The sequence below is a fragment of the Zalophus californianus genome, chromosome 7, assembly GCF_009762305.2.
Source record: "Zalophus californianus isolate mZalCal1 chromosome 7, mZalCal1.pri.v2, whole genome shotgun sequence".
NCBI classification, from domain to species: domain Eukaryota; kingdom Metazoa; phylum Chordata; class Mammalia; order Carnivora; family Otariidae; genus Zalophus; species Zalophus californianus.
Genome location: NC_045601.1, coordinates 118,448,286 through 118,471,878, shown reverse-complemented (window position 1 = coordinate 118,471,878; position 23,593 = coordinate 118,448,286). Strand labels below are relative to the sequence as shown.

At 53.4% G+C, this 23,593-nt stretch overlaps 5 protein-coding genes across 11 annotated transcripts; 2 read left to right on the top strand and 3 right to left on the bottom strand.

Annotated features, from left to right (window-relative positions):
- Positions 1–3: 3 nt before the first annotated feature.
- C7H6orf47 (chromosome 7 C6orf47 homolog) lies at positions 4–2,696 on the bottom strand. The gene has a single exon (XM_027603859.2). The coding sequence runs from the start codon at positions 1,656–1,658 to the stop codon at positions 795–797; it is 864 nt and encodes a 287-aa protein (XP_027459660.1). The 5' UTR covers positions 1,659–2,696; the 3' UTR covers positions 4–794.
- Positions 2,697–3,620: 924 nt separating this feature from the next.
- Positions 3,621–6,844, bottom strand: GPANK1 (G-patch domain and ankyrin repeats 1). The gene is given in 5 exon segments (XM_027603856.2): positions 3,621–4,241; positions 4,795–4,985; positions 4,987–5,420; positions 5,785–6,010; positions 6,549–6,844. Coding segments are annotated over 3 exon segments (1,056 nt in total). The 5' UTR covers positions 5,407–5,420; positions 5,785–6,010; positions 6,549–6,844; the 3' UTR covers positions 3,621–3,796.
- CSNK2B (casein kinase 2 beta) lies at positions 6,382–11,530 on the top strand. Of its 6 annotated transcripts, none has more exons than XM_027603871.1 (7): positions 6,384–6,458; positions 7,797–7,879; positions 8,793–8,895; positions 9,679–9,794; positions 10,242–10,317; positions 10,466–10,655; positions 11,300–11,530. In XM_027603871.1, the coding sequence occupies exons 1-7, from the start codon at positions 6,410–6,412 to the stop codon at positions 11,388–11,390; spliced, it is 708 nt and encodes a 235-aa protein (XP_027459672.1). In that variant the 5' UTR covers positions 6,384–6,409; the 3' UTR covers positions 11,391–11,530. The 6 variants fall into 6 exon arrangements, with proteins under 6 accessions (XP_027459678.1, XP_027459672.1, XP_027459674.1 ...); XM_027603873.1 differs by lacking the exon at positions 6,384–6,458 and adding an exon at positions 6,466–6,623; XM_027603872.2 differs by lacking the exon at positions 6,384–6,458 and adding an exon at positions 6,992–7,186.
- Positions 11,531–12,193: 663 nt separating this feature from the next.
- LY6G5B (lymphocyte antigen 6 family member G5B) lies at positions 12,194–15,198 on the top strand. Of its 2 annotated transcripts, XM_027603888.2 has the most exons (4): positions 12,194–12,320; positions 12,399–12,434; positions 12,580–12,708; positions 13,001–15,198. In XM_027603888.2, exons 1-4 carry the CDS (start codon positions 12,311–12,313, stop codon positions 13,399–13,401), a joined length of 576 nt encoding a protein of 191 aa, XP_027459689.1. In that variant the 5' UTR covers positions 12,194–12,310; the 3' UTR covers positions 13,402–15,198. The 2 variants fall into 2 exon arrangements, with proteins under 2 accessions (XP_027459689.1, XP_027459688.1); XM_027603887.2 differs by having other exon boundaries at positions 12,278–12,434.
- A 76-nt stretch (positions 15,199–15,274) lies between these two features.
- LY6G5C (lymphocyte antigen 6 family member G5C) lies at positions 15,275–19,689 on the bottom strand. The gene is made up of 3 exons (XM_027603907.2): positions 19,569–19,689; positions 18,361–18,519; positions 15,275–16,860 (listed from the first exon to the last, which is right to left on the bottom strand). Exons 1-3 carry the CDS (start codon positions 19,687–19,689, stop codon positions 16,697–16,699), a joined length of 444 nt encoding a protein of 147 aa, XP_027459708.1. The 3' UTR covers positions 15,275–16,696.
- Positions 19,690–23,593: the final 3,904 nt, after the last annotated feature.

The window sequence follows — 23,593 nt, the reverse complement described above, 5'->3', positions numbered from 1 at the left end:
TGGTGGTAACTCTCTTTGTAGTGGTATATTTAGGATTTGGTGTGACACAGTTGTTTATTGCTGAGTGTGCAAACCCCTAACCCCAGAGTGGGGACTCCAAGCTCCAGTGCTTCCCCATACTTCCTGTCTGAGCTGCCAACCCCTCTGAACTGGCCCTCCTGCCAATACTGCCTGCACCATCCCCACTTCCCCTGGCTCCTGGGAACACCCAGATCCTTCCTGCAGGCTCCCTGTCACCATCGGCTCCTATCCACACCCCTTAATCCACCCACCTCACAGCTCCATTCTTCCCTAGGTAGCTCAGATCCTAGGATCCAAGGGATTCCTTGGGTCTCCAACCACCCTCTTACCCTAGTTAGAGGCCTGTCCTGCCTCTGGTCTCCTCCAACCCTGGGTAGTTTTGAAAGGTAAAGAGGACTCTTTAGTCTTTATTTTTCACCACCACGCTTATTTTTTTTTCTTTTAAAAAGTAAAGGTGGAGAGAAAAAACTGGAAGTGGGAGAAATGTAAAAGCAAAAAGTAAGAACAGCTGGTGAATTCAAGGGCGATATCCCCATAGTCCATAAACAGATACCCTAAACAGCTCTACTCTCTCCTGTGTATGAAGGGGGGCCATGCCCTCATACTCTGGGGTTTCTTCCCCATCCCTGAGGTCCCTGTGCTTACAATCTGGGTCATGGCCCCCACTCTCCTACAGGCTACACTATCTTCACTCTTGCTCCCACCCCACTCAGGATGGGGGCACTAGGTCACACTCTATCTTGCAGTCACAGCCCCTTTCCTGGGTCTCCTCTCTATTCCTCACCCTCCCTCTCCAACTTCTCATCCTCCAAGTCAGTGGCTTCCTCCTCCCCACTGGGCTCCCGGAGGCTGACAGCTAGCACCAGGGCCTGCAGGAGACCAAAGAGGCAGGCAAAGTGCAGGGGGTGAGCAGTAAGTAGGCTCAACACAGCATGGAGCCCATGCAGGGCAGCCAGGAAGGACAGTAGCCCATGCAGCCAGAGGCCCAGCGGTCCGCGCAGGCCCAATGCATCCAAAGCTGCCCTCAGAGGTCGTGAGCACAGCCCCAGCAGGGCTGAGGCCAGCAGCTCCAGCAGGTGCAGAGTCAGGTTGGTTGAGATCTGCAGACACTCCTCTGGGCCCCCCAGGTACTGCAAGGGAGCCCCTGCTCCCGCACCTGGATCCCCCCGCAGCCAGCCCAGCAGCTTCTGACGCCGCCCTGGCTTCTCCACTGGGGCTTCCGGCCCAGGGGGGCTCAGTTCCCCTTCAGGCGACACTCCAGGTCTGGTGCCACTTGAGCCCACAGGATCCCGGCCCCGTTTGGGAACGGTCCCTCCAGTCTCCAGTCTCCCAGGCTCTTGAATGTTAGAGACAGTATTGTCCCACTTGAAGGAATCCATTCTGTTGCTCCCCAGTTGCTCATCTCGGGACTCCCTACTTGATTCTGGAGCAGCCTCAGAGCTCCTCCGTGCCCCTGGGTCCTTGGTCTTGGGAGGCCCCACATCTCCCATGGTTTCTGGAGCACTATCCCAGTCACTCCCTGAATTCTCAGAGGAGCTGTCCACTCGTCTGAGTTCTGGGGTAGGCAGGTCAGGCTTCATTGGTTTCCGGCGGCCCCAAGGGCGAGGTAGCCAGCCACCAAGCCGTCGCAGGAACATGGTTGGGATGTGTCGTGAGCCCCCCCAATTCTGGGGCTGCTTCCTGGAACTGCTTCGATTCTCGGGTTTGGGGGCTGAGTGTCTTCTCAGAAGCCAGAGTCCGTTCAAGCTCAGAAGAACTGTTACCTGTTTCGTGAGTCCTACTCTGAATTCAGAAGTGGCTCCCCACTTCCCTGGATGTCCTGCAGCCTCAAGTGTGGCAAGTGGCTTGTTTCCTTTTCAGTTTTGAGGCAAAGAAGGGAGGCACATCCAAATTCATTCACCACCACCACCACCACCACCACCACCACCACTATCACCACCACCACCCCAAACACAAGATTCAGGACAAGAATCCCCAAGACCTGACAAGGCCTGGGTCACGGTGTCCTCCCTAGGTTTCTGGGATTTCCTTTTCTGCAGGCAGCACCCCAAGTTTCACTCACCAAGGCCACGCCCCAAGGTGCCCCAGAAACTGGAGAGGCGGTGCTCCAAGAAGGAAGGAAGGAAGGTGGCCCTGGGTCTCAGGTGCTCCCAATCTGGAGAGTCCTGAACTGCTGACCTAAGGGAGCTCAAGAACAGGCAGTCTCTTATTGGGGGTTAGGAGAGAGGTGTTCAGCAAACTCCAGCCAGCAGCGTTCTCCTCTCGATTTAGAGAGCTACGAATCCTACAGAGCGGCCCGACCGGTGCGTGCCCCGAGTACGCAGCTGAGACGCGGTCTCCGCAAGGTCAGGCCAGAGATGTCTTGGGAGATCCTCGTCGCAAGGCCAAGCGCGGGCCTGCCTGCGGACCCAGGCATCCGGGCGCTGTGCGCTGCGACCCCTCCCGGGCCCGGCGTCGGGGCCGCGGCCTCAACAGGCCGCCTGGAGCCGCAAAGCCCGGAAGCTGCTGCACCGGGCCCGGAGGGACAGACGGGGGCGGAGCCCGCAGTTCGCGGGGCGGACCCTGCGGATCCACCGCCCCCCGCGCCCCCGCGCCATTAGTACGCGCCACTCCGCAGGGCGCCAGCTGAGATCTGGCAGGGCCGGGACAGGAGTATAAACCTAGCCATTCATCTTCGTCGCCCACGGGTCCCCGGGCGCTAGTGCTCCCCTAAACTCCTCCGCTCCCTTTAGCCTCCTGTCCTTTGGTTCTTCCCTGCACCCCACCCCCACCCCCTCCTTTTCATGTCCATGACTTCGTGAAAGGCTTTTCCGGAAAAGCAAGCTGCTTCTCTGGGACTTGTGCTGATCTTTCCTGCCCCTCCATGCAGATTTTACTTCCTGGGTCTGACAACAGTGAGCTCTTCTTAGGCTCAGAGCACCTGGTATGAGCGGCAGAAGGGAAGGGGAGACAAGTGTCGACAAATAGAATGTGCTTCCTGCCCTCAGTCGTTTTCAGGTAGTAAAATGAAGAACCTTGACTTAAAGGTTACATTTGGGAGGCCAAAATGTACACTGGGAGATTCTGGCTCTAGTTCAGCCAACATCATGGTAGAGGCTGGATATTCTTAGGCCCTCCCAGCCCATTGGCCTCTTCCTGCAAGACCCTACCCTACTCTCATTACCCCCATGAGCTTTCCCAGGCTTCCCCGATCACCATGCGTTGTGTATTTGATCACGTTCGTAGCTGCCTTCTCTAGCTGTGAGCAATTAGGTTAGGAATATGTTTTACTCCCCTTCTTAGCATATAGTGTATGATCTTGTTTAAAATCAGTAATTGAAAAAAATAAAGTGATTGAATTGGCTGCAGTGGTCAGGGAACGCTTCCCGGGGTAGGTGAGATTGGCATAGAGCTTGGGCAATTCCTGGTTCAGGGGACTGAAAGAATAGGTGGAGCGTTCCAGGCAGGGGCTAGGACCTGGAAATGAACAAGACTGGCAGGGAGGTGACCCTATCATGCCACCAGGAAGGGCTACCCCTTCTGGCTCAGGTGGGACTTGCATGTGGCCGCCAGACTTGTTTGGCTTTCCTACAGTAGTTTCCAGAAAAGTGAATAAACACAAAGGAGGAAGAAGTTTGATTTATTTTTCAGCTCTCAGCTCCCCTCTCCCAAAGACAGAGCCCACTGACTAAAATCTGAGGATCTGGGACCTGGACAGACCCCAGGAAGTAAAAGCCAGAGTGCCTAGGTCCAAGTTCAGACTTCAGCAATAGACCAGGATCAGACCTTACCAAGGTCAGAACTCAAGGTTCATGTATGTCCTCAGATCCCGCTCCCAGGCCCTGTCCTTCTCCTCCTGCCTTCTCTCCTCCCTCCGGCTCAGTGTGGTCACCCGAGGGGCTCTCTCGCTCCCAGCCACTGCGCGAGTATCTCGAGCCAGGAAGTGTGTGACTCGGGGTTGGGGCACTGATCTGTAGCCTAATCCTTCCTGGTCCCTCTTGAGGACAGTGGGGATGGGGTTGGTGCGGCCTTCACCCCGAGGTCCCAGCCCCATTCCAGGCTCCCAGCCTCCCCTCAGCAGCAACTTGAAGCCTGGGCTGGAGGTGGGAACCCCAAGGGGCAGGTTGGGGGACCTGAGATCACGGGGCAGTGACAGCAGGTGAGCAGTGGACGTGTAATGGTTAGAGTCTTGAAAGTGGGCATTGCAGGTCTCACAGTACCGGAGGGAGGGGGATTGAGACCTGCAAAGGAAAAAAGAGAAGAGTTCAGGGCAGGGAAGAGTTGAGGCCTCACAGGGGGGTGGCAAGGTGGGAAGTCCTTCCAGTCTTTTCTGCTAAAAAACAAATTGCCTTCCAAACCACTTAGCAATGAGGGACACAGAGAACGGTTGGGAGAAGAAATGGCAACCAGGCCTCACAAGCTCTTGGGCAAAGCTTAACAATGACTACGATTAATATGTACACAGTGCTTATTATATGGTAAGCATCATTCTAGCACTTTACGTATATTGACCCATTAAATCCTAACAACCCTTTAACAAAGGTGCTCTTATACCCCCATTTCTCAGATAAGGAAAATGAGGCACATAAAAATTAGGTTCTTGCCCAAGTAGGTAGAATTAGGATTTAAACCCAGGGAGCTCATATTTATTATCGCTCTATTACACTGCCTTATCAACCTATACTGGGGGATCAGGGAGAGAAGCTTTAGCTTTGTTCTGGAGCCTCTGGTGTGGAGTGGCTAGGAAGGGTAGAACACATTGAAAGATGGGCATGGGCTAAGGCTTCCCCTCACCGGTTCTCAGGACTCCTCATCTCTCCATGGCTCTCTCTGACCATGCGCGCCACCTCAGGGAAACCTGCTTCTTCAGCCAGCTGAGCAGCATCCTTGCCACCCAGCTCACAGACGCCCACCCAGGCAGCTCCACGGCCCAGGAGATAACGCACAGCAGCTCCCTGGCCTGCTCGAGCAGCACACATCAGGGGGGGTCCACCAGAAGGCATCCCGAGTGTTGATATTGCCTCCGGCTCCCCCTGCTTCACGGGGATCCAACAGCCTTCTTAGTTCTGCCAGGTCACCCTCCTGAGCTGCCCTCAGTATCCACTGGGTCATCTTGTCCTCTGCCTCAAGGGATCTCCTTTGTCCATGTCCTCCCGAGGTTCCTGAAGCAGCTTCCCTCATCATTCTTCTCTTCTTCCTCTTTCTCTTACTGGCAGGTTCAGGCTGAGATCTCTGGGATTCCGGGACACTGCTCTCATCTGAAATCAGGGCCTCATAGAAAGCCCGGGCTGCAGCCCCATCCAAGGTGGGCTCCAGCTCTTCAGGCTGTGACTGCTGCTGCCCATCTTTCCAGAGGTCGCTGGGGTTGGTGGCTGGAGTGAAGGTGATGAGGAAGGGCCTGGACATGGCTTTTGGGAGAACTGAAAAAGATGAGACTAGATAAAGGGAGTATGAGACAAACAAGTCAATCCCTTGGTGGCTCTGCCACTGACCAGAGCCTCCCCCAGAGACCTGCTGGGAGGAGGAAAAGTGGCCTTAAAGTCAAACAACGCTCCCGTTCCCTAAGTGACCCCACAACCTAGGACTCAGCAGGGCCTTCAGACCATAGGTCATGTGGAAAAACAGGGAACCCTACAATAACAGCCCACACCATTTAGTAAAGGTTAATTTAACAAACAAGATTCAATGAGAGTTGCCCAGAGGTCCTGCGTTCTGCCCCCCATCCCATCCTCACCAATAATAAAATAGCTTCTCTCTGAAACTTGATCACCAAAAAAAACGTACCATTAAGAAAACAATCAGCCTGACCCTTTAAATCTTCCTTGATCCTATGTCGGGGGTCTCGTCTTCCCAAAGAAAAACAGACTTTAACGCTTCTACAGAAGTAAGCAGATTTGGGGGAGAGGCTCCAGTCTCCGTGACTTTGTGGTCTCCGAACGGCGAAACGGGGCTACTCTAAGCAAAGGAGCTGACGATCAAATAGCCACACGACCGGAACACGCACGCGTGACTGTAAAAAACACAAAACATAACTTGAGGGCTCAGGCATGTGCGAAGCGCCAGGTTTAGCTTCCCCGCCCCGGGACCTTGCCAATAGCATCCGCTCAAAATGCCACGTGCCTAGGTAGCGCGAGGACAGAGGATCTGTCGGTTGGGGTCCTACTTTTGCATAACGCCCCCACAATGCCCTTCGCCTCCCCGAACGTGGTCCCGCTCCGAGCTCATTTTTTGGAGCTGCGAAACCACTCTGTGAGTTAAGAAAGGCTCTGAGGAGGCGGAAGGAAACCTGTGGAATACCCCGAAGCTGTGCAATGAAATAACGTCACGCTTCCCCTCACCATTACTCTGACCAGGGTTCGAAGGTCATACTTAGTGCCTGCAGAAGGCCCCATTCAAGCCCTAAGAGAAAATGGAGAAGTGCAAGGGGACGAGCAGCAGAATGGCTGGCGCCACCTCAGGTTAGCGCACGGGGCCGTCCCGGCTCTCACACCGCTCACCACAGCCCATCCCACCCTTCCCACGTCCCTCAGCAAGGAGCCCGGCCTCACCTCCCGCCTGAGGAGACCACACCCCGGGGTGGAACACGGGCCCCGACGGGGCCTCCAGTGGCGGGCCTGACTCGGGTAAGAGGCTCAACAGGCAATGAGGACCCGGTGGGTTAGACGGGGATGAGGTCAATATCCTGGGCATCAGGCGAGCGCCTGAAGCCGAGCCTTGCTGCCTGAGGGGAGCTATAAGAAACCAGCGGCCAGCCTCGTTCCTTTACCCGCCCCTGTCGGCCCCTCAGTCGCGGAATCCTACGACTGTATTTCCCATACTCCCTGGCACAGAACGGGGTACTGCGCTTCCGCTTCCGGTGGCACCCCGCTGCGCCCCGCCCCCCGAGTGTCTTGCTCATGGGCCTCGCGACGCCAGGGTTGTTCGTGAGTCATCCTGGGATTCGTAGTTCGCCTTTCCCTCGTTTCGCCAGTTTCTCTTTACCGGGGACTCCATTTCCCGGCGTTCACTGCGGCGCCCGACCCTTGGCGTTTGCGCGTTGCCCTCCCCCCACCCTCCCTAATTTCCACTCCCCCCCCACCCGACTTCGCCTGCCGCGGTCGGGTCCGCGGCCTGCGCTGTACCCGTCGCGGTTCCTTGGAAGCAGCAACTCCCCTCCCCCACCCTGTTCCCGGTCCCCGTCCAGCCGGTGAGTCTGAGTTCGTCGCCGCGCCGAGTCCCCTGTCCTTAGGCGCGGCACATGGGGTCTCCGCGCGTTGATGTGGGGGTGGGGAAGGAAGTGACCCGGTCCGGCACTGGGGGAGGGAGGGATGGCCTGAGGGCCGGAGGCGGGATGTGGGGACTCCTGTGAAAGGGCCCTCACGGCCACCCGCAGGCCGTGAGAGAAAAAGGCCCAGCTTTTGCTTGGAAAGGATAAACTTCGAAACCTTTGGAAAAGGCGCCGGGGACATGCAGAGACCTGCGGGGTAGGGATCTCGAGCCGAGGGCCCTGCCGGAGTTGACATGAAGAGGAAGGGGGCAGGTCTTCGGGAGCCTTAGGGGTGTGGGTAAGACTGGTGGGTCAAGACCTGTGGGTTTCTCGAAAGTGGTGGGACTCTATGTAGAGAATCTCTAATCTCAGAAAAGGGGCCAAGGTGTGAATAACAGGAACTGGAGAGGGGTGCTCCAGAGTCTAGGGTCTTTTAAGGAAAGGTGACCCCAAAGTCTTCCATGGTTGGAGAGCAAAGCGTGGGAGGCGGGAGGATACCGGAGCCCGGGTGGGAGAGCTTGGGCTTTACTTACACTCTATTTTTCTCCAGCTGACGTGAAGATGAGCAGCTCAGAGGAGGTGTCCTGGATTTCCTGGTTCTGTGGGCTCCGTGGCAATGAATTCTTCTGTGAAGTGAGTTCTCAGTCTCCCAGTCATCTCCTCACAAAGTTTGGCTATATATTTTCCCACATATTTAGCTTCCACACACTTCTCTTACAGGCTGCCATAGAAACTTTTTCCTGTCAAGGAAGAGTCCCTTGAGTAACCCCCCTCACTAACTTGTGAAGTGGCAAGACTGCCCAAGTCCCAAGCCTGTTATTCTCCAGCAATGTAACATTGGACAAGTCAACTTTATTATTATTGTTATTATTATTATTATTAGACTGATACTGGTAGTCCATTTTTTGGGAGCCTGTTAGAATTAGAATGCTGTTTGTGAAAATGTCTTGTAATGTGCAAAGTTGTGTGCTGGTAATACAAAGGATTGTAACTGCCAACAGGACCCAAGCTGTTCAGTCTCCACTTTTTTTTTTAAGATTTTATTTATTTATTTGACAGAGAGAGGGAACACAAGCGGGGGAGTGGGAGAAGGAGAAGCAGGTTTCCAGCTGAGCAGGGAGCCCGATGCAGGTCTCGATCCCAGGACCCTGGGTTCATGATCTGAGCCGAAGGCAGCCAGTTAATGACTGAGCCACCCAGGCGCCCCCAGTCTCCACTTTCCTTAGAGATCCAGCTGCCCCCAAGGAGAGGACAAAACTGATTTGTAGAGATGGGGGGCAGGAGTAGGAACAGGGATTTTTGAAAGGAATGTTTCTTTAAGGAGGCGATCGTTGTAGCTGTTTAAAAGAAAAGCCAAAGCTTTTATGGGAAGGCAGTGTATGTGAACTGGGGAGAGAGCCTCAAGTAGTTCTGCTGAGTTGGAATTGGGGAATGAGGGGAAACAGAAGCAGTTGTGTTGAGAATAAGGCATCAATTAGAGCAATGTGCCTAGGTCAAAGCTGAGGATTCTGCTCTGGGTTTCTTCTTCACTTCCACATCTTGACAGGTGGATGAAGACTACATCCAGGACAAATTCAATCTCACTGGACTCAATGAGCAGGTTCCTCACTATCGACAAGCTCTAGACATGATCTTGGACCTCGAGCCTGGTGAGGCACCCTCAGGGTTGTTCTGTGTGTGAATGTTTTTTTTTTTTTTTCTTTTCATATTCTTGTTTATCTGCTGCCCTTTTTTTTTTTTTTTTTTTTTAAGATTTTATCCATTTGACAGAGACCCAGCGAGGGAGGGAACACAAGCAGGGGGAATGGGAGAGGGAGAAGCAGGCTTCCCGCCGAGTGGGGAGCCCAGTGCGGGGCCCGATCCCAGAACGCCGGGATCATGACCTGAGCCGAAGGCAGACGCTTACCGACTGAGCCACCCAGGCGCCCCTTGTTTATCTGCTTCTTGAATTTCTAAATTTTCTTTTGGTTCTCTGACTCCTTTTATCCAAAGTCCTGTCCTTCATTTTGGTCCCCCATCTGACTTTTGCCTGGATTTGTGACTTACACCACCTGTTCCCGCACTCTGATCCTGTAATTTGGTTCTATCCCCTAATGCTAGTTTCCCCCTGGGTCTCATTTCCTGTTTCTTTGTTTTGCCTTGCACCTTTTAGTCTAGAGTTTCATTTTCTGCATTCATTTATTCATTGAGGAGAGAGTTGAGAGGGAGAGAAAAAAGTAAAGGCTAAAGAGGTGTAGAGAGAAGGCAGAGATGCCTTGGGTTGGTGGAAGGGCCAGAGGCCCAGGTTTCTCGGTCAGATGCCCAGGTGATGGGTGGCTCAAAGATGGGTGCCAGGCAAACTGTGTAGCCAGCAGCTCCTGGAGGTGGGTGGGACAGCTAAGAAAGCTGTAAGAGAAATGATGTAAGAGCATTTGGCTGGGGCCATGTTTCAGATGAAGAGCTGGAAGACAACCCCAACCAGAGCGACCTGATTGAGCAGGCAGCCGAGATGCTTTATGGATTGATCCACGCCCGCTATATCCTCACCAACCGTGGCATCGCCCAGATGGTGAGGCCTCTCTGCTCCCCCTTGACTCCTCTGAGGCAGTAAGGGAAACAGAGGTTCCTGCAGTGAGGAGTCACATGTTTTCAACCTTGTCACGGAATATGGCTGAGAAGAGGGGAAGAACCCCAGATACGGGGCCTGGGAATTAAATCCTAATTGGGGTTGTGCTGACTGAGGTGTTTACAGGGAGGGAGACGTGACCTTGGACAGGAAGTTGTTGCAGTCTGCCTCTTCCTCAGGGAACAAACAGCAAATGGCTCTGATGGTCTGTAATCTGCCTAACTGGGGGAAAGGAAGCAGGGGAGTATGAGGGCCCATCTGGGCCAGCTTGAAGGGTTCTCTGGACAGAAAGGCAGGAGTGGAGGACAGAGCAATGTGGGTTGGGCTGATGAAGGGATTGCCCCTTCTCTTATACCTACACACCAACTCCTTTCATTTTATTCACCTCAGTTGGAAAAGTACCAGCAGGGAGACTTTGGCTACTGTCCCCGTGTGTACTGTGAGAACCAGCCAATGCTTCCCATCGGTGAGTGTTGGAGAAGGGAAAGGAGGCCACGTCAGATGGCCGGCCCTCCTGGGAAGGAGTTGGGGCTCAGCAAGTCTGGGCCTGAGTCTGGGAGGGAGGTGGGGCAGGCTTGGGGGTGCCCGGCCTGCTGAGTCTGGCTGTCTCCCAGGCCTTTCGGACATCCCAGGTGAGGCCATGGTGAAGCTCTACTGCCCCAAGTGCATGGACGTGTACACACCCAAGTCATCGAGGCACCATCACACGGACGGCGCCTACTTCGGCACCGGTTTCCCTCACATGCTCTTCATGGTGCACCCCGAGTACCGGCCCAAGCGGCCCGCCAACCAGTTTGTGCCCAGGTGGGGAGCAGGGATAGAGTCACCCAGGGTCAAAGGAAAGGTTTGGGATTCCCCAGAGAGAAGGGAGGACAGGGCATGGTCCTTTCTTGAGGTTTGCTTCTCCCAGAGCAAGTAACCTTGGGGAAGGTATTTGCCTCCCTGTGCCTCAGTTCGCTTATCCATGAAATGGGGATGATAGTACCTGACCAATAAGGTATACTCAAATAGTGAGTTCCTTTGAAAAACATTTGGCACCTGAAGTACCCTTTAAATGGTAGCTGTCATCATCTCGGTTGTTCAGCCGTTTGCCAGGAAAAAGTGTGGTTTCTCTTCCTGGAACATCATGTTTACCAGGAAGAATAGTTTGATACTATATTGAAACAAGTGTTCGTCCGCACACATACACACAAATATACAATCACATACCTACGTGTGTGTGTGTGTATGTCTGTGTGTGTGTTGACATGTAGTCTACAATTTTGAGTTTTAATGGCTATTTAAGGTACATTTCCCAATATTCTGGAGGGAATCCGTTTGGGAGCCACTGTCCTTAAGCACTGAGCAGACTCACGGAGAAGCTGGGGTGGGGAGGTGGAAACTCAGGCCACTGGCAGGGCCAGGGTGGGGCTCACCGTGCTGCCTCTCTGACCTCTGCCCCCGCCCAGGCTCTACGGTTTCAAGATCCATCCGATGGCCTACCAGCTGCAGCTCCAAGCCGCCAGCAACTTCAAGAGCCCAGTCAAGACGATTCGCTGATTCCCCATCCCACTTGTCCCTCAGTCTTTGGCACCTCCGATCCTCTGCTGCCACCCTTTCAGGAACCCTCTATGGTTTTTAGTTTAAATTAAAGGAGTCATTATTGTGGTGGGAATATGAAATAAAGTGGAAGAAAAGGCCATGAGCTGGTCTGCTGGTGCTTGGGGTTGGGGGACGGGAGGGTGCTGGTCTGCTTGATTCCAGGGGCCCTCATGGCCCAGCCCACCCTCCTCAAGTTGAAAACCAGCACAGTGGTGCCCAGTGGATTCAGGTGAGGTTTTTAGCAGTAGAGCAGAATTTCTAGTATGTGCAAGGCCACAAGGAAAAGACCCAGGGAAAATCAGATTTCAAAGTCTAGAGACATATTTGTTCTTTTTTGGCCACCTAAGGCTGTATATTTATACCGTAAGGAGTATAATTAACAACAACATCTTCCAGTTTTGATTTTACAGGGCAAGTGGTCCTGAAATAAACGGAACTGTTAAGGGGTGGAGAGAGGGACAAGGTTCAGAATTGCTGCCGGGTGGTGTCTGTGCGCCCCCTGCTGGGGGAGCTAAGACATGCTCATCTCAGAAGGCTGGGGCCCCAGGGTCCCTGGCCAAATTTTTTACCCAGCACAATAGGGACAGTTCTATTGTGTGGAGAGGACAGCATTTGGTACCAGAGACAGAAGCTGATCCATGGACCCTTGAGGTGGGGGAATAGATCTTTTCAGGGCACGAGGGACAAAGGCAGCTGGATAAAGGCCCAGGTGTTGTCTGGGCCATTGCTCCCACGTACAGGAACCCGACCTTGTGGGTGAGGACACGCTGTCCTCCAGCCAAGTTAATAACTTCCTCCCCCAGCCAAGAAATATAGCTCTGCGTCTACAGCTCCTGCTCAAACTGTCAAAACCGCCCTGCAGCTCAGGATCAAGGAGCATGGTCACAGGAAAGTGGGGTTTCGGGATACCCCCCAGGGACTGCCCTTCTCCCCAGAATTCCATCATGAAGGCCAATATGCTTGTAGGTGTGCTGGTCATGGTGGGCTTCGCAGTGGGAAAAGGTAAGTGGGGCCCAGGGGCAAGGAGCGAGAAGTGACTGAGTCCTGGAAGGGTGTGGGGCTGTAGCCCTGGTTCACGGGCTCCCCGCAAGGCAGAGAACTTGGAATGAGCCAACACTCCCATCCCTCCTGTCTTCTGCTTACCCAGCTCCCGTTCCTGAAGTCCGGACCTGCCACCTCTGCCTCTTGGAAGACCCTTCTACGGGGTGCATTTCAGGCTCAGAGAAGTGCACCATCAGCACCCCATCGCCATGTATGGTGATCACCATCTATTATGGTGAGTCAAGCCCCAGGAAGGGGCTGCTGGTGGGATAGCCCATGGCTTGGTCTCCTTTCCTCTCAGACGAGGGCTGCTTAGGGCCTGGGGTGCAAGAGGAAGACAGCAGGATCCTGGAAGGAGGAGTCGAGGGTTCTGGGGGATCCACTGAGCCAGTTTTTCTGGCCCTTTCTGAAGGAGTCTAGGATGGAAGTCAGGTCTGGGTGAGGGATGGGGAGAGTGTAGGGTAAGGATAAGAGGGTTGGGGACTATGGGAGGCAGCGGGGGTTATTAGCTGTTCCCTCTTCTCCAGATACCAAGATTCGTTTCTTCATCCGAGGCTGTGGACAGTATAATTCTTATCGCTGCCAAGAAAAACGCAATACCTACTTCTCGGAGTACTGGTACCAGGCCCAGTGCTGCCAGTACGATTACTGCAACTCCTGGTCCAGTCCCCAGCTCCACAGCTCCCCACCTGATCCCCCAGCTGGGGCCTGGGCCTTGCCCCTGTCCGAGTCCCAGATCCAGTGGTTCTACCAGGCTCTGAACCTCTCACTGCCCATCCGCAGCTTCCATGCTGGGAAAGAGCCCAAAGGGTTGGATGCCCCGGCCATCCTGCCCCTGAACCTGAACTTGTCCATTGCTGACCTGCGTCGCATATATTTGTTCCTCAATAGTTCGGGACTTCTGGTTCTTCCCTGGGTTGGGCCCTGATGCCTTAGCCTTCCTGGATTTCACTGCATTCCATCATCTCTCCCCTAACACCACAGGCCCCTGCGCTGCCCTCCTAAAACACCCACATTCTCTGCTCTGATTTCTCTGGCCTCCCTTCCACTGTACTTCCAGCATGACTGTGGCTTTGGTGTCTTTTCTTTCCCAGAAACTGGTGGTGCTGGACCTCGTAGAAAATGAGTTTAGAGTCTGCCTATGCCGGCCTGGGGAAGGCACAGTGGCTTCCTCGTGCCCTTTCCTGTCATCGGAGTCTGTCATTCCCCTCATCTTTCCAGTCCCCTGTCAATCTGGTCACTGCTGCCTCCGTTCAGATCTAGTTGTAGATCACATCCTGTGCCCATCTTAAGACCCAGACTGAACTTGCAGCAAGAAGAATGAAGGGGAGACTTGTGTGCACATTTTCTGACTAGCACTGTGCTGTCCCTGCTTCACTCCCTCCACCCCCACCCCTGCCCTGGTCGCCTGCTTCTCTCTTCTCCCATTGCAGTCCCTGGCCTCCCCAGCCTCACTTCGTATCACTGAGTCCTGACACCCACTTCAGTAGATGCCAGGGGAGGGGAGAGGAGAGGCGAGGGTCTGGCCTGCTCTGCACATCTCCTGCTTGCTCTCCACAACCTCCACAATAAATGGACTGGGCTAAGTCTGTGTCACACTGTTTATGGGGTCAGGCTCAGGTGTGGGCAAGTATAGACCAGGGAAAGAAGGTGGATTGGGCATGGGGATCAAACCATCTAGAGCCTGGCCCATTCCACTTGGCCTTTGTGGCTTCCTCATGGCTTGTCCCTTAAGAGCCTTTATCCATCCCATCTTCTGCTTGGCTAGAGATCTGTTCAGCTGTGAGGATTATGACTTCTCTTAGCTTTTGACTTACCCCACAGGGGTGCCTGGCTGGTTCAGTCAGTAGAGCATGTGACTCTTGAGCTTGCGGTTGTAAGTTCGAGCCCCACGTTGGGTGTAGAGATTACTTAAAAATAAAATCTTGAACTAAAAAAAAAAAAAACTTGCCCTAGAAAGTTAAAACCCAGGTTACATCAGGGTTTTCCATCTAACAGAGGTGGAAAACTCTCCTTTGAACCAGGAAAACTCGGGAGCAAACCAAAGGGCCCCGGTCTGTATCTCAGAGTTACCTGGTGCTGAGGGATCTGGGTTCTTGCCTGTTGTTAGTTCTTTTTAGGATCCTGGCACCCAGGACCCCTCAGTAGGGAGCTAGGTTGGGGCATGGGGGATGTTCAGAGATAATGGTTGGAGCTGCAGTGGTTCGATCTTTATTTTGATACTTCATTTGAAAAACTACAAGCATACAGAAAGCAATAATGAATATGCATAACTTTCCATACATGCAATAAACACACTGCTCTGGGCTTGGTGTTAGTGAGTACAGCTAGGTGCCTGCCTTTCTGAGTCTTGTAAACCAGTGCGGGGATTGTGAAACCTTATTCTGAAAAGTAGTGCAACTTTGTGGTTGGGGGACCCAATCCGAGCTCCTCTGCCACTTGGATAAGTTGGTCTCTACCTTACTTTGGTCACCTGTCAAGGAGGAATAGTACTTCATGGGATCGAAAGAGTGCATGTGTGTGTGTGCACAGGTGAAAATTAGAGCCTTCAAAATAGACACACGCCTTAGGGACAGAGATACAGATTGTGGTGTTTGTGTATGCATGTACTTATTACTACTATTTTTTAAAAATTTTAAAAGATTTTATTTGAGGGAGGAGGGGGGAGAGGGAGAAGCAGACCCCCAGCTGAGCAGGGAGCCTGGTGTGGGGCTTGATCCCAGGACCCTGGGATCATGACCTGAGCCGAAGGCAGACGCTTAACCAACTGAGCCACCAAGTGCCTCTATTACTACTTTTAAAGTAATCTCTATCCTCAACATGGGGCTCGAACTCATGCCCCCAAGATCAAGAGCAATACGTTGTACCAACTGAGCCAACCAGGTGCCCTTTTGGCCTATTTTTAAACCTCTTTAGCAAAACGTACAGAAGCTTGCATACACCATAACTTGAGTTTTTGTAAACCACACACCTGTGTCACGAGTCCTCAAGTCCGTATAAAGGCCTTTATCAGCACCCAAAGCTGCCTTTGTGCACCCTCCCAGGCACGTCTCCCAACTCAGCAGTAGCCACTGTCCTGAGTTGTAGCTGCTTAGAGGAATTTTGTCTGTGCTTGATAACAAATGGCATCATGCAGCTACATGTGAACTACAATGTGTAGTTTCACTTACACATTTTGCACATATGTTAACTGAGCTCCATGGCCCCTTTAATGGCCTGTGCTCTGGCAGGAAGCACCGATATTAATTTGTAGGTCAGGGAGCAGTTGGAGGTACAAAAATAGGTCCAAACCTTCAGTGTGCCCCCCCTCTGTCTGGGCCCACTTTTCTCCATCACCTCTGACTTCAGTGTAAAAGTCTAGGTTTATACAAATCTAGCAAGTCAAAGTGGAGGACGGTCTCAGAGGCTGAGGAATGCAAGGCCCAAAATTCTGCAGTAACCCCACACCATCCTTGAGAAGGGGAGCTGAGCCTGGGGTCAGGCCAGGGCTCCACGAGACCTAGCGGCTCTTCCACAGAGCATCCCACCCCTCAGCCTGGGCCTGGGCCTGGGCCTGGGCCTCTCACAGCTCCGCTCCCACCAGCACCTCTCCCTGCTGTGGACCTCTCCTGCAGTTCTCACACAGCCCTGGATTTGACCCCACTGCCAAGGATGCCCCTTGCCCTTCCAGCCTTCCCTGCAGGAGTGCTTTGGTTCCTCTTCATTTTTTTGTGTCTAGAGCTGAATTCAAGACATGGAGTTGGGGCAGAAGCAGAGCTCAGCAGAGCTGGGAGCCCCTCACCTGCCCCCACAGCAGGGCAGTCAGGCAGGAGCTCAGCCTCCACCACTACCAGAAGACACAGACAAGCCATGTAGTTTGCACACCAATTTATTTGGGAGTAACAGCTGGGGACTTGGGAGGCCCATGGTGGGAGAAGGGGCAAAGCTGGGCTAAGGAGCAGCCAAGAGGTGGGAGAAGAGAGGAGAAAAGCTGTCACACTGTGAGGACCTGAAGGCAAAATTCAGAGACTTCTGGAGAGGGAGCCTGGGGGAGGGATAGAGTGGGAAAAAGGGGTGTTGAGGGTGTCAAATAAGAGGCAGCTGGGGCTGGGGTCCAGTAACTTGGAGGCTGGGAGGGCTGGTAGAAAGAACTGGAAGTTGTTCTGGCTGTGCCAGCCAGCTGGAAATCAAGAAGATGAAAGGCGACTGGCAGGATTTTATTCTTAAAAGTCTCTGCAGAAATTCTAAGGAATATAGAAGACTCTGTTCTGGGGGTTATTGCAGAACTCCCGGAAGCAGCATCGAGAAAATATCCAGAAGCCAAACACTGGAGAAGAGCGGGTATATGAACAATCACTCATCTGTTCCTTGCGGCGGCAGTCACTCACCATGATGTCAGAACCACTGTCTGGGGAAGGATGGCAGCAACCAGTGATACAGAGATCCCAGGTCCGAGGCACAGCCCGAAGCCCCTCCATCCCCTCAATCCATATGGACTTAGCATCACTGCCCCCACACCCTTCCCTGGTCCCTCAAAAGGCAAAGATTTCTGGAACTGGGCAGGAGCAGGGAATGCCAGGGAGTCACCAGCTATGAATTCTGTGGAAGGTTAATGGGAAAAGAGCCACTCAAAATATAGTGATGGTTGGAGGGGGCTGAGTTTGGTCTTGCTGGGGAAGGGGAACCAGCACTTGGGCCAGGACCATATAAGGAGAAGTTGAGAGAGGCTTCTCTTTGATATGCTTGAGTACTCTGATATTGGACCGTATCTATGTTTAAGAAGTGTAATAAAAAGACTTGAATTTGAATTTGAAGGTAATTTCATGTAGTGGTTGTTTAAGAGCACCATCTCTGTAGTGTTTTAGGAGTATTGTAGTTGTTTAAGAACACACAAACTGTGACTCAGCTTCTAGGAGACTTGGGCAAGGTATTGACCTTTCTGTGCCTCTTTTTCCTCATCTGTAAAATGGGGAGGGGGTAGTAATAACAATACCTATCTCAGAGAGTTGTAAGTGCTTAGAATAGTGCTGGCACACAATACATGTTTTGCGTTTTATTATTTTTTTTAAGATTTTTATTTATTTAACAGAGATAGAGAGAGAGCACAAGTAGGCAGAGCTGCAGAAAGAGGTAGAGGGAGAGGCAGGCCTCCTGCTGAGCAGGGAGCCCGATGTGGGGCCCCATCCCAGGACCCTGGGATCATGACCTGAGTGGAAGGCAGCTGCCCAACCGACTGAGCCACCCAGGCGCCCCATGTTTTGCATTTTAAAAAGGATAAGGGAGGGGCACCCAGCTGAAAGAAAAAGAAGAAAGAGGAAGGAAGGGAGGGAGGGAGAGAGAGAAAGAAAGAAAAGTGTGAGGGATTGTGTGGAAGAGCAGGCGTGAGGAACAGGGAAATGTAGTCAATTTTCAGCAAATTGAAAATGAGGTGTTGCTCTCCAGAGGGCCATTTGACATGACAGTTTGGCCTAACATTCAAATTCAGGAGGAAGCAGAGCAAATCCTCTGGGAAGAGTAAAGCGGGAAGACAGCTAAGGTCCAAACTTTGGTGAACATGAACCCTTAGGGGTCAAGGAGAATAAGGCAAGACCCAGGGAAGGAGACTGGGAAGAAGCAGTGGATGGGGCAGAGATGTCTGCAGGAACTGTGGCTGACAGGCAGGGAGAAGGGAGCCTGAGGACAGGCTGGGGGGAGGGCTGGTGCTCACAAGGGTCCCCCACAAGGCTGGGTGCTGTAAGGAAGGCGGGAGCTGGTCAGCTGCAGGCTGAGGGAACAGAGGCGTGGAAGCGGAGACAGAGAATGGCTCTGAAGGTAAGGAAAGAGACCAGGATGGGAGCAGGAACCCGACGTGGGGTACAGCTGAGACCTACATTTCGGGGACGGGCTGAGCCAAAGATAAGCAGCTTACTGTTCTTTATGAGGAGAGTCATGCAGCTGCTGCCAGGTGGGGCGAGGCAGATGTCTGATCCCAGAAGGCATCCCAACTCCTTGGTCTCCAAGAGGCATCGATAGCAGCGCAGGTATTTGGGGAGCTGAACTGGATGAGGGGGTTCAGGATCAAAATTACCTAGAACACAGACAAACACTGACTCCAAACCCACCTAATTTCCCGGCTGGTCAACCCCCTCCCCACCTCCCCATCTCAGAAAACCATAAGATCACCAATTCTTGAAAACCATCGGGCTTAATCCTCTACCAGAGGTCTTGTTAAAATCTCCATTCTCTGCTCTTACACCTCCTGAAATAAGGAACTCATTAAGGAATTCATTCACTCATTCAACATGAATTTGAGGTGCTAACGTGTGCCCAGCACTCTGCAAGCTTCTAAGTTCAAAGGTTAGGCAGGGGCAGCTCATTCCAGCTTTGGGCAGTTCAGTGAGGACAGTTCTTCCTCTGGGACTTGGTTTTACAGTCCCTCACACCTATGGACTCGCTTTTGAATATGCTTTCTTAATCTGTAATGTTCAAGAAGTAAAAACAAGACTGCATCATGACAGGATAGGAAGCGTCTGCCCTTTGTAGACAGACCTCAGGAAGCCCACCACCACATTCTTTGGTGGTCTTTTCACTGGAAAGACTCATATTAAACTCTGTCAACAAAGCCCTCCCCAACTACGAGTATATACACTTCCCTCTTCCTCTGGTCCTAGGCCCAGACCACATGTTAATGAGTCCCCAGACCCAGTGGAGCACTTAGTGTGAGGCAGATACCGAACAAACACTTTGAATCCTGCTTCTACACAGGTGGTGTTTTGCACTCAAGTGAGGAGATTATCAGGCTGGATTGAGGCTTGTTCTACTCTGTAGATCTTGGTTCTGTCATTTAGCACGTTCCCGGAACCCTCCCTATTCTGCACTGCCCCAGATTTGAATGGGGTCCCTTCAGTATCTTCATTCAGGTCACTGCTGTTGAGACGGCCCTGGGGTGATAACCAGAAATCTCCCTCAGAGTGAACATCAGTCCTTTCCCACCCAGTCCCTAGGCATTATCCCATCCATCCCATGTCTCCTCCTGCCCGGGTTTACCTGAGCATCCTGGGCAGATGTACCCAGACACCTGGTGTCTGTGGGTTTCTCCAGACCAGGAGACCCTTCTGACCCCTTAGAGCCACTTACCAAACACCAAGCTCATCATGACCAGCGCTATTAAAAGGACCATGTACAGGGCTTGGGGGGTGCTGTGGAGGCCCAGGGGCCCCATACTCCGGCTACCTGCAGGCCCTGCCATAAAATGCATGACTGCCCACCAGCCTCCAGTTGGAGCTTATATTGGCGGAAGAGAAATTGGCCAAGAGGAAGGTAACACCCATTTGGGGTGGAAATCAGTGCCAGGATAGCCAGAGAGACAGAGTGTCCTCAGCCATGACCACTCTAAGGCCTAATATCCTGCCTTGGGGACAGAACCCTGGCAAGAGGGGAATGAGAGGGAAACTTCCTTTCATATTTAATCTATACAAGTTTCTTCACGGTATCAGGTGTTGGGGATACAACATTGCACAAAATCCCCGCCCTCACAGAGCATTCTAGTCGGGGAGACAACAAGGAATAATGGGGAGCGGTGGTGGGAGGAGAAGACAAGTGCTTCCCGGGAGCGCCTGAGAAGTCGAAGGCACTGACCAAAGGAGCAACAAGATCAGATTTCTGTTTGTTTAAAGACTGAGGAGCCCGGGAAACCAGTTAGGAAGCTATTCCTGAGTCCAGCCACAAGATGGCGGCCTGGTCTAGCAGAAGAGAGGCAGGAGACGCCATGAAGGAATCGGACACTTAGAAGGAAGACTGGACAGATTTGGAGTTAGACTGAATATGGAAAGAGGGAAGGTGGAGGGATAGGCTTGCACAAGGAGATGATTGGTGGTACCACTTTCCAAGATGTGGAAAACGTGGAACAGTAAGAAATCCCAAAGCAAGGACACCTGGGTCCCCAGTGACCTGTTCAGTCCAGTGGCCTCCGTGGGGTTTCCGGGTGGCCAGCACCTTTCCTTACGCCCCCCTTCCGCCGCCCCGCCTAAGCTCAGCTGCAGGTCAGTGGCTCTGATCTCCTGCGCCCACAGGCTCCGGCGCCGTGCGCTCGCTCTCCGAGCTTGACTGCACCTCCGGGCTCCCAGGAGGATGCGGGGGCGGCCCCCAGGCCAAGCTCAGTTCTCGGCGGGGAGCGGCTGGGAAGAAAACCTGGGAAAGCCAAGCCCGCGTCGGACCCAGACATCCACCCCTAACGGACACCCAGAGCACTACGCGGCTTCCCCGGAAGGCGGCGCTGCGGCGCCACCAACCCTCCCAGGCAGGAGGCTACGCGGCAACCAATAAGCGGCCGTGGGCGTCCCGGGCGCCCCGCCCACCTCCTCTGCCCGGGACTGGGTGCGTTGCCTGCCTGGCTCCTACGCCCGGCGGACTCTCGGCATACCCCTCTCCAGGTCAGTCTCTGAGGGACTCCGGGCTTTCATTTTTTTTTTAAGGTTTTTATTTATCCATTTGTCAGAGAGCGTAAAGCAGTGGGAGCGGCAGGCTCCCCAGTGAGCAAGGATCCCCATGCGGGACTTGATCCCGGCACCCCGAGATCACGACCCAAGTTGAAGGCAGACGCTTAACCAACCGAGCTACCCAGGCGCCCCTCAGGGTTTTCACTTTAAGTGTGGGTGGGCTGTGGGAAGAGCTGGGCGTAAAGGAGCGAATCACCTGCTCCAGTTTCCGGTCTGGAGGTTTGGGGAGCGGCGCTGCAGGAGGGCTCCCTGCTTTATAATCCTGGACCATCCAAGAATCATCCGGCCTCGGGTGCTGTTGGGGAAGATGGGAAGAAAGGGACGGCGACTCGCGCCAAGGAAGACGCACGGGAAAGAAGAAACACGAAAGGAATACATGCCACTGCGCTCCTTAGAGCGTTGGGATGAATGAAGAAAAATGTATTATTGAAAAGTCAGAGTAATGAAGTTGGTGGGAGGGCCGCCTGGCACCAGCCGAAATGTCTGTTGAATGAACGACAGAGAATCAGAGAGCGGGGGGCTCCTCTTGAAGCGAAGGGGGCAAAAGGGAGTTAGAAGGGAATTTCACAGCGTCCTCGGAACCCCTCTCTCGAATATAACCGCAACTAAGTCCAAGCACTAGGGAGTTATGGGTAGCCGAGGGTGGGCTCCCTGAAGGAGTGACCCTGAGAGGTCTGGGAAGACTCGCTGTGGAGTTAGAGCCCATAGCCGCGCGCGCAGCGGGAGGGAAGACACACGCGTGCTATTTCGGGACTGGGCTGGGTGGGGCTGGGAGAGGTGTTCTTCGGAAGGGGCGTGGCCTCAGGGCCATCAACGCTGTCCCTGTTTCATTTTGTTACTCCCCAGTCTAAGCGACTGGGCGCGGCCAGTGCGCGGGCGGAGCCTCGTGAGTTCGTTGCCACGGTGACGGGCTCCAAGGAGGCTTTCCCGGGGCGAAGAGGCGGGGCGCTGCTGTGGTCGCCATGGTGACACCTGCGGAGGGCTGTATCTGGGCTGAGTGCCCCTCCCCCGGGACAAGGGACGCCTGGGGGTAAGCAGCCGAGTGACGAAACAACGGAGGGCCGAATGCCACCTTCAGGGAACGGGGCCGACAAGGGGCGGGGCCGTAGATGATTTGGACTGGACGAGAGCCAAGTTCTGTTAGCCGACCGGCTAGACCAGGCGGCCTGGGAGAGGAACTCGAGAAGCGATCCTTAGCCCGAATATAAATGAATGAAAAAAATGAATGACTTGGTTCCTCAGGGTGTTGGGATGGCTTGTTGAGTGGCTGGATGAATGAGTGGATAGGTACCTGGCCCTCACCCACTTGTGACAGCCGAGAAGGAGACACCTGCCCCTCCTGGGGAAGTGGAGCAAATCCTCAGCCCAAACGCGGAGCCCAGAGCCGACTCCGGCAGCCTCTAAGATAGGGAAGGATGAGGGATGGTCCAGCCCAGGGCCCACTTCTCCTTCCCAGGTTTCCTGCTCAGGTGCTAATTCTTCTTTGTCCCAGCCTCCATCCTCTCTCCCAGTGTGCCCAGCTCCTCGGGGACGCCTGGCCGTCCGGGCCTTACCTGGTGCCCATTAAAGCAAGGTCCAGAGCCCCAGCGGATGTGAGATCTGCATCTCAGATGTTCTCCTGAGACTGTTGGAACCCTGCTATATAGGATGAGGAGGAGTGGACAGGGAGCTGGTCCCACCCCAGGTGGGGGTTGTTCAGCAAACAGCTGATGTGAACTTTATCAGGTGGGGAATGATCTAAGGATGTAGACTGAGGCCCCTGGGTGGGTGCGGGGGGGGGGGGGGTCCAGAATTCAAATGTTAAACTTCCCCCTCCCCATCCACTAAATATATCCAAGGGCTCCTCATGACATCCACTGTTCTTTATAGTATGTGCAGGAAGAAAGGGGTAGGGGGAAGTGGTGGTAGAGGTAGGTCAACAGAGTCCCTAGTGGCCATGGCCAGGAAGGGGGAGTCCCTTGTCTCCAGGGTGTGGGAGGTGGGGCTAGGTGCCCCCTATTTGCATTCAAGGAGGTTAACTTAGCTGAACAGACTTATTTTCCAGATTAACTAACTGTCTTGGTGGATCAGGGAGTGTGAAGTTCAGAACCGGGCAACTGGTCCTACAGCTTCATGCTCCACACTTCCCACCGTTTGCCCCCTGGGATGGGACAGAGGAGCAGAGTGCCAGCATCAACTCTCCAGTATTTGCTAAAAGTTGAACATTCTGGAGCTGCGGCCACCTCCTCTCATTTTAACCCCAAATATCAGGTGTCATATCAGAGATCACCCTTCCAGTGAAGACTCAGTATGCTCCTGCCCCAGAGAATGCAGAAGGAGCTTCATGCCGTGGGGTTCAGGAGACACTGAAATTAGCCACAGGCCATCTAGGACATCAGAGCATTATTGCTTGCCCATGTTAAGCTTGTTCACAACAGTGGCCAAGGAGGGTAAATCTGGGGGAGTTTCATCTAGAAAATAGGTTCCCAAAGAAGGAGGTGGCCAGGAACATATTGATGGGTCGAAGACAGATTCTGTTCCATGAAATCCAAGGATTGGAAATAGGACAGAAGTTAGAGAAAACCCATTTCCTCAGGTTCAACCTAAGGATTTTCTTCTAAGAGCTGTCCAGAACGGTGAAATGTGGCTGTGGGAGAACATAAGCCCTTGGCACCCAAGCCTCAG

Coding starts and splice junctions, on each gene's coding strand:
- LY6G5C (XM_027603907.2), bottom strand. CDS start 19,689: ATGCATTTTATGGCAGGGCCTGCAGGTAGCCGGAGTATGGGGCCCCTG. Junction 18,520..19,568: donor CATGATGAGCTTGGTGTTTG/GTAAGTGGCTCT, acceptor TCTGTGTTCTAG/GTAATTTTGATCCTGAACCC. Junction 16,861..18,360: donor GACTCTCCTCATAAAGAACA/GTAAGCTGCTTA, acceptor ATCCTTCCCCAG/ACAGTGGTTCTGACATCATG.
- LY6G5B (XM_027603887.2), top strand. CDS start 12,311: ATGGTCACAGGAAAGTGGGGTTTCGGGATACCCCCCAGGGACTGCCCT. Junction 12,435..12,579: donor GGGCTTCGCAGTGGGAAAAG/GTAAGTGGGGCC, acceptor CTGCTTACCCAG/CTCCCGTTCCTGAAGTCCGG. Junction 12,709..13,000: donor GGTGATCACCATCTATTATG/GTGAGTCAAGCC, acceptor CCTCTTCTCCAG/ATACCAAGATTCGTTTCTTC.
- CSNK2B (XM_027603871.1), top strand. CDS start 6,410: ATGGAGAAGTGCAAGGGGACGAGCAGCAGAATGGCTGGCGCCACCTCA. Junction 9,795..10,241: donor ACCGTGGCATCGCCCAGATG/GTGAGGCCTCTC, acceptor TATTCACCTCAG/TTGGAAAAGTACCAGCAGGG. Junction 10,318..10,465: donor CCAGCCAATGCTTCCCATCG/GTGAGTGTTGGA, acceptor GCTGTCTCCCAG/GCCTTTCGGACATCCCAGGT.
- C7H6orf47 (XM_027603859.2), bottom strand. CDS start 1,658: ATGTTCCTGCGACGGCTTGGTGGCTGGCTACCTCGCCCTTGGGGCCGC.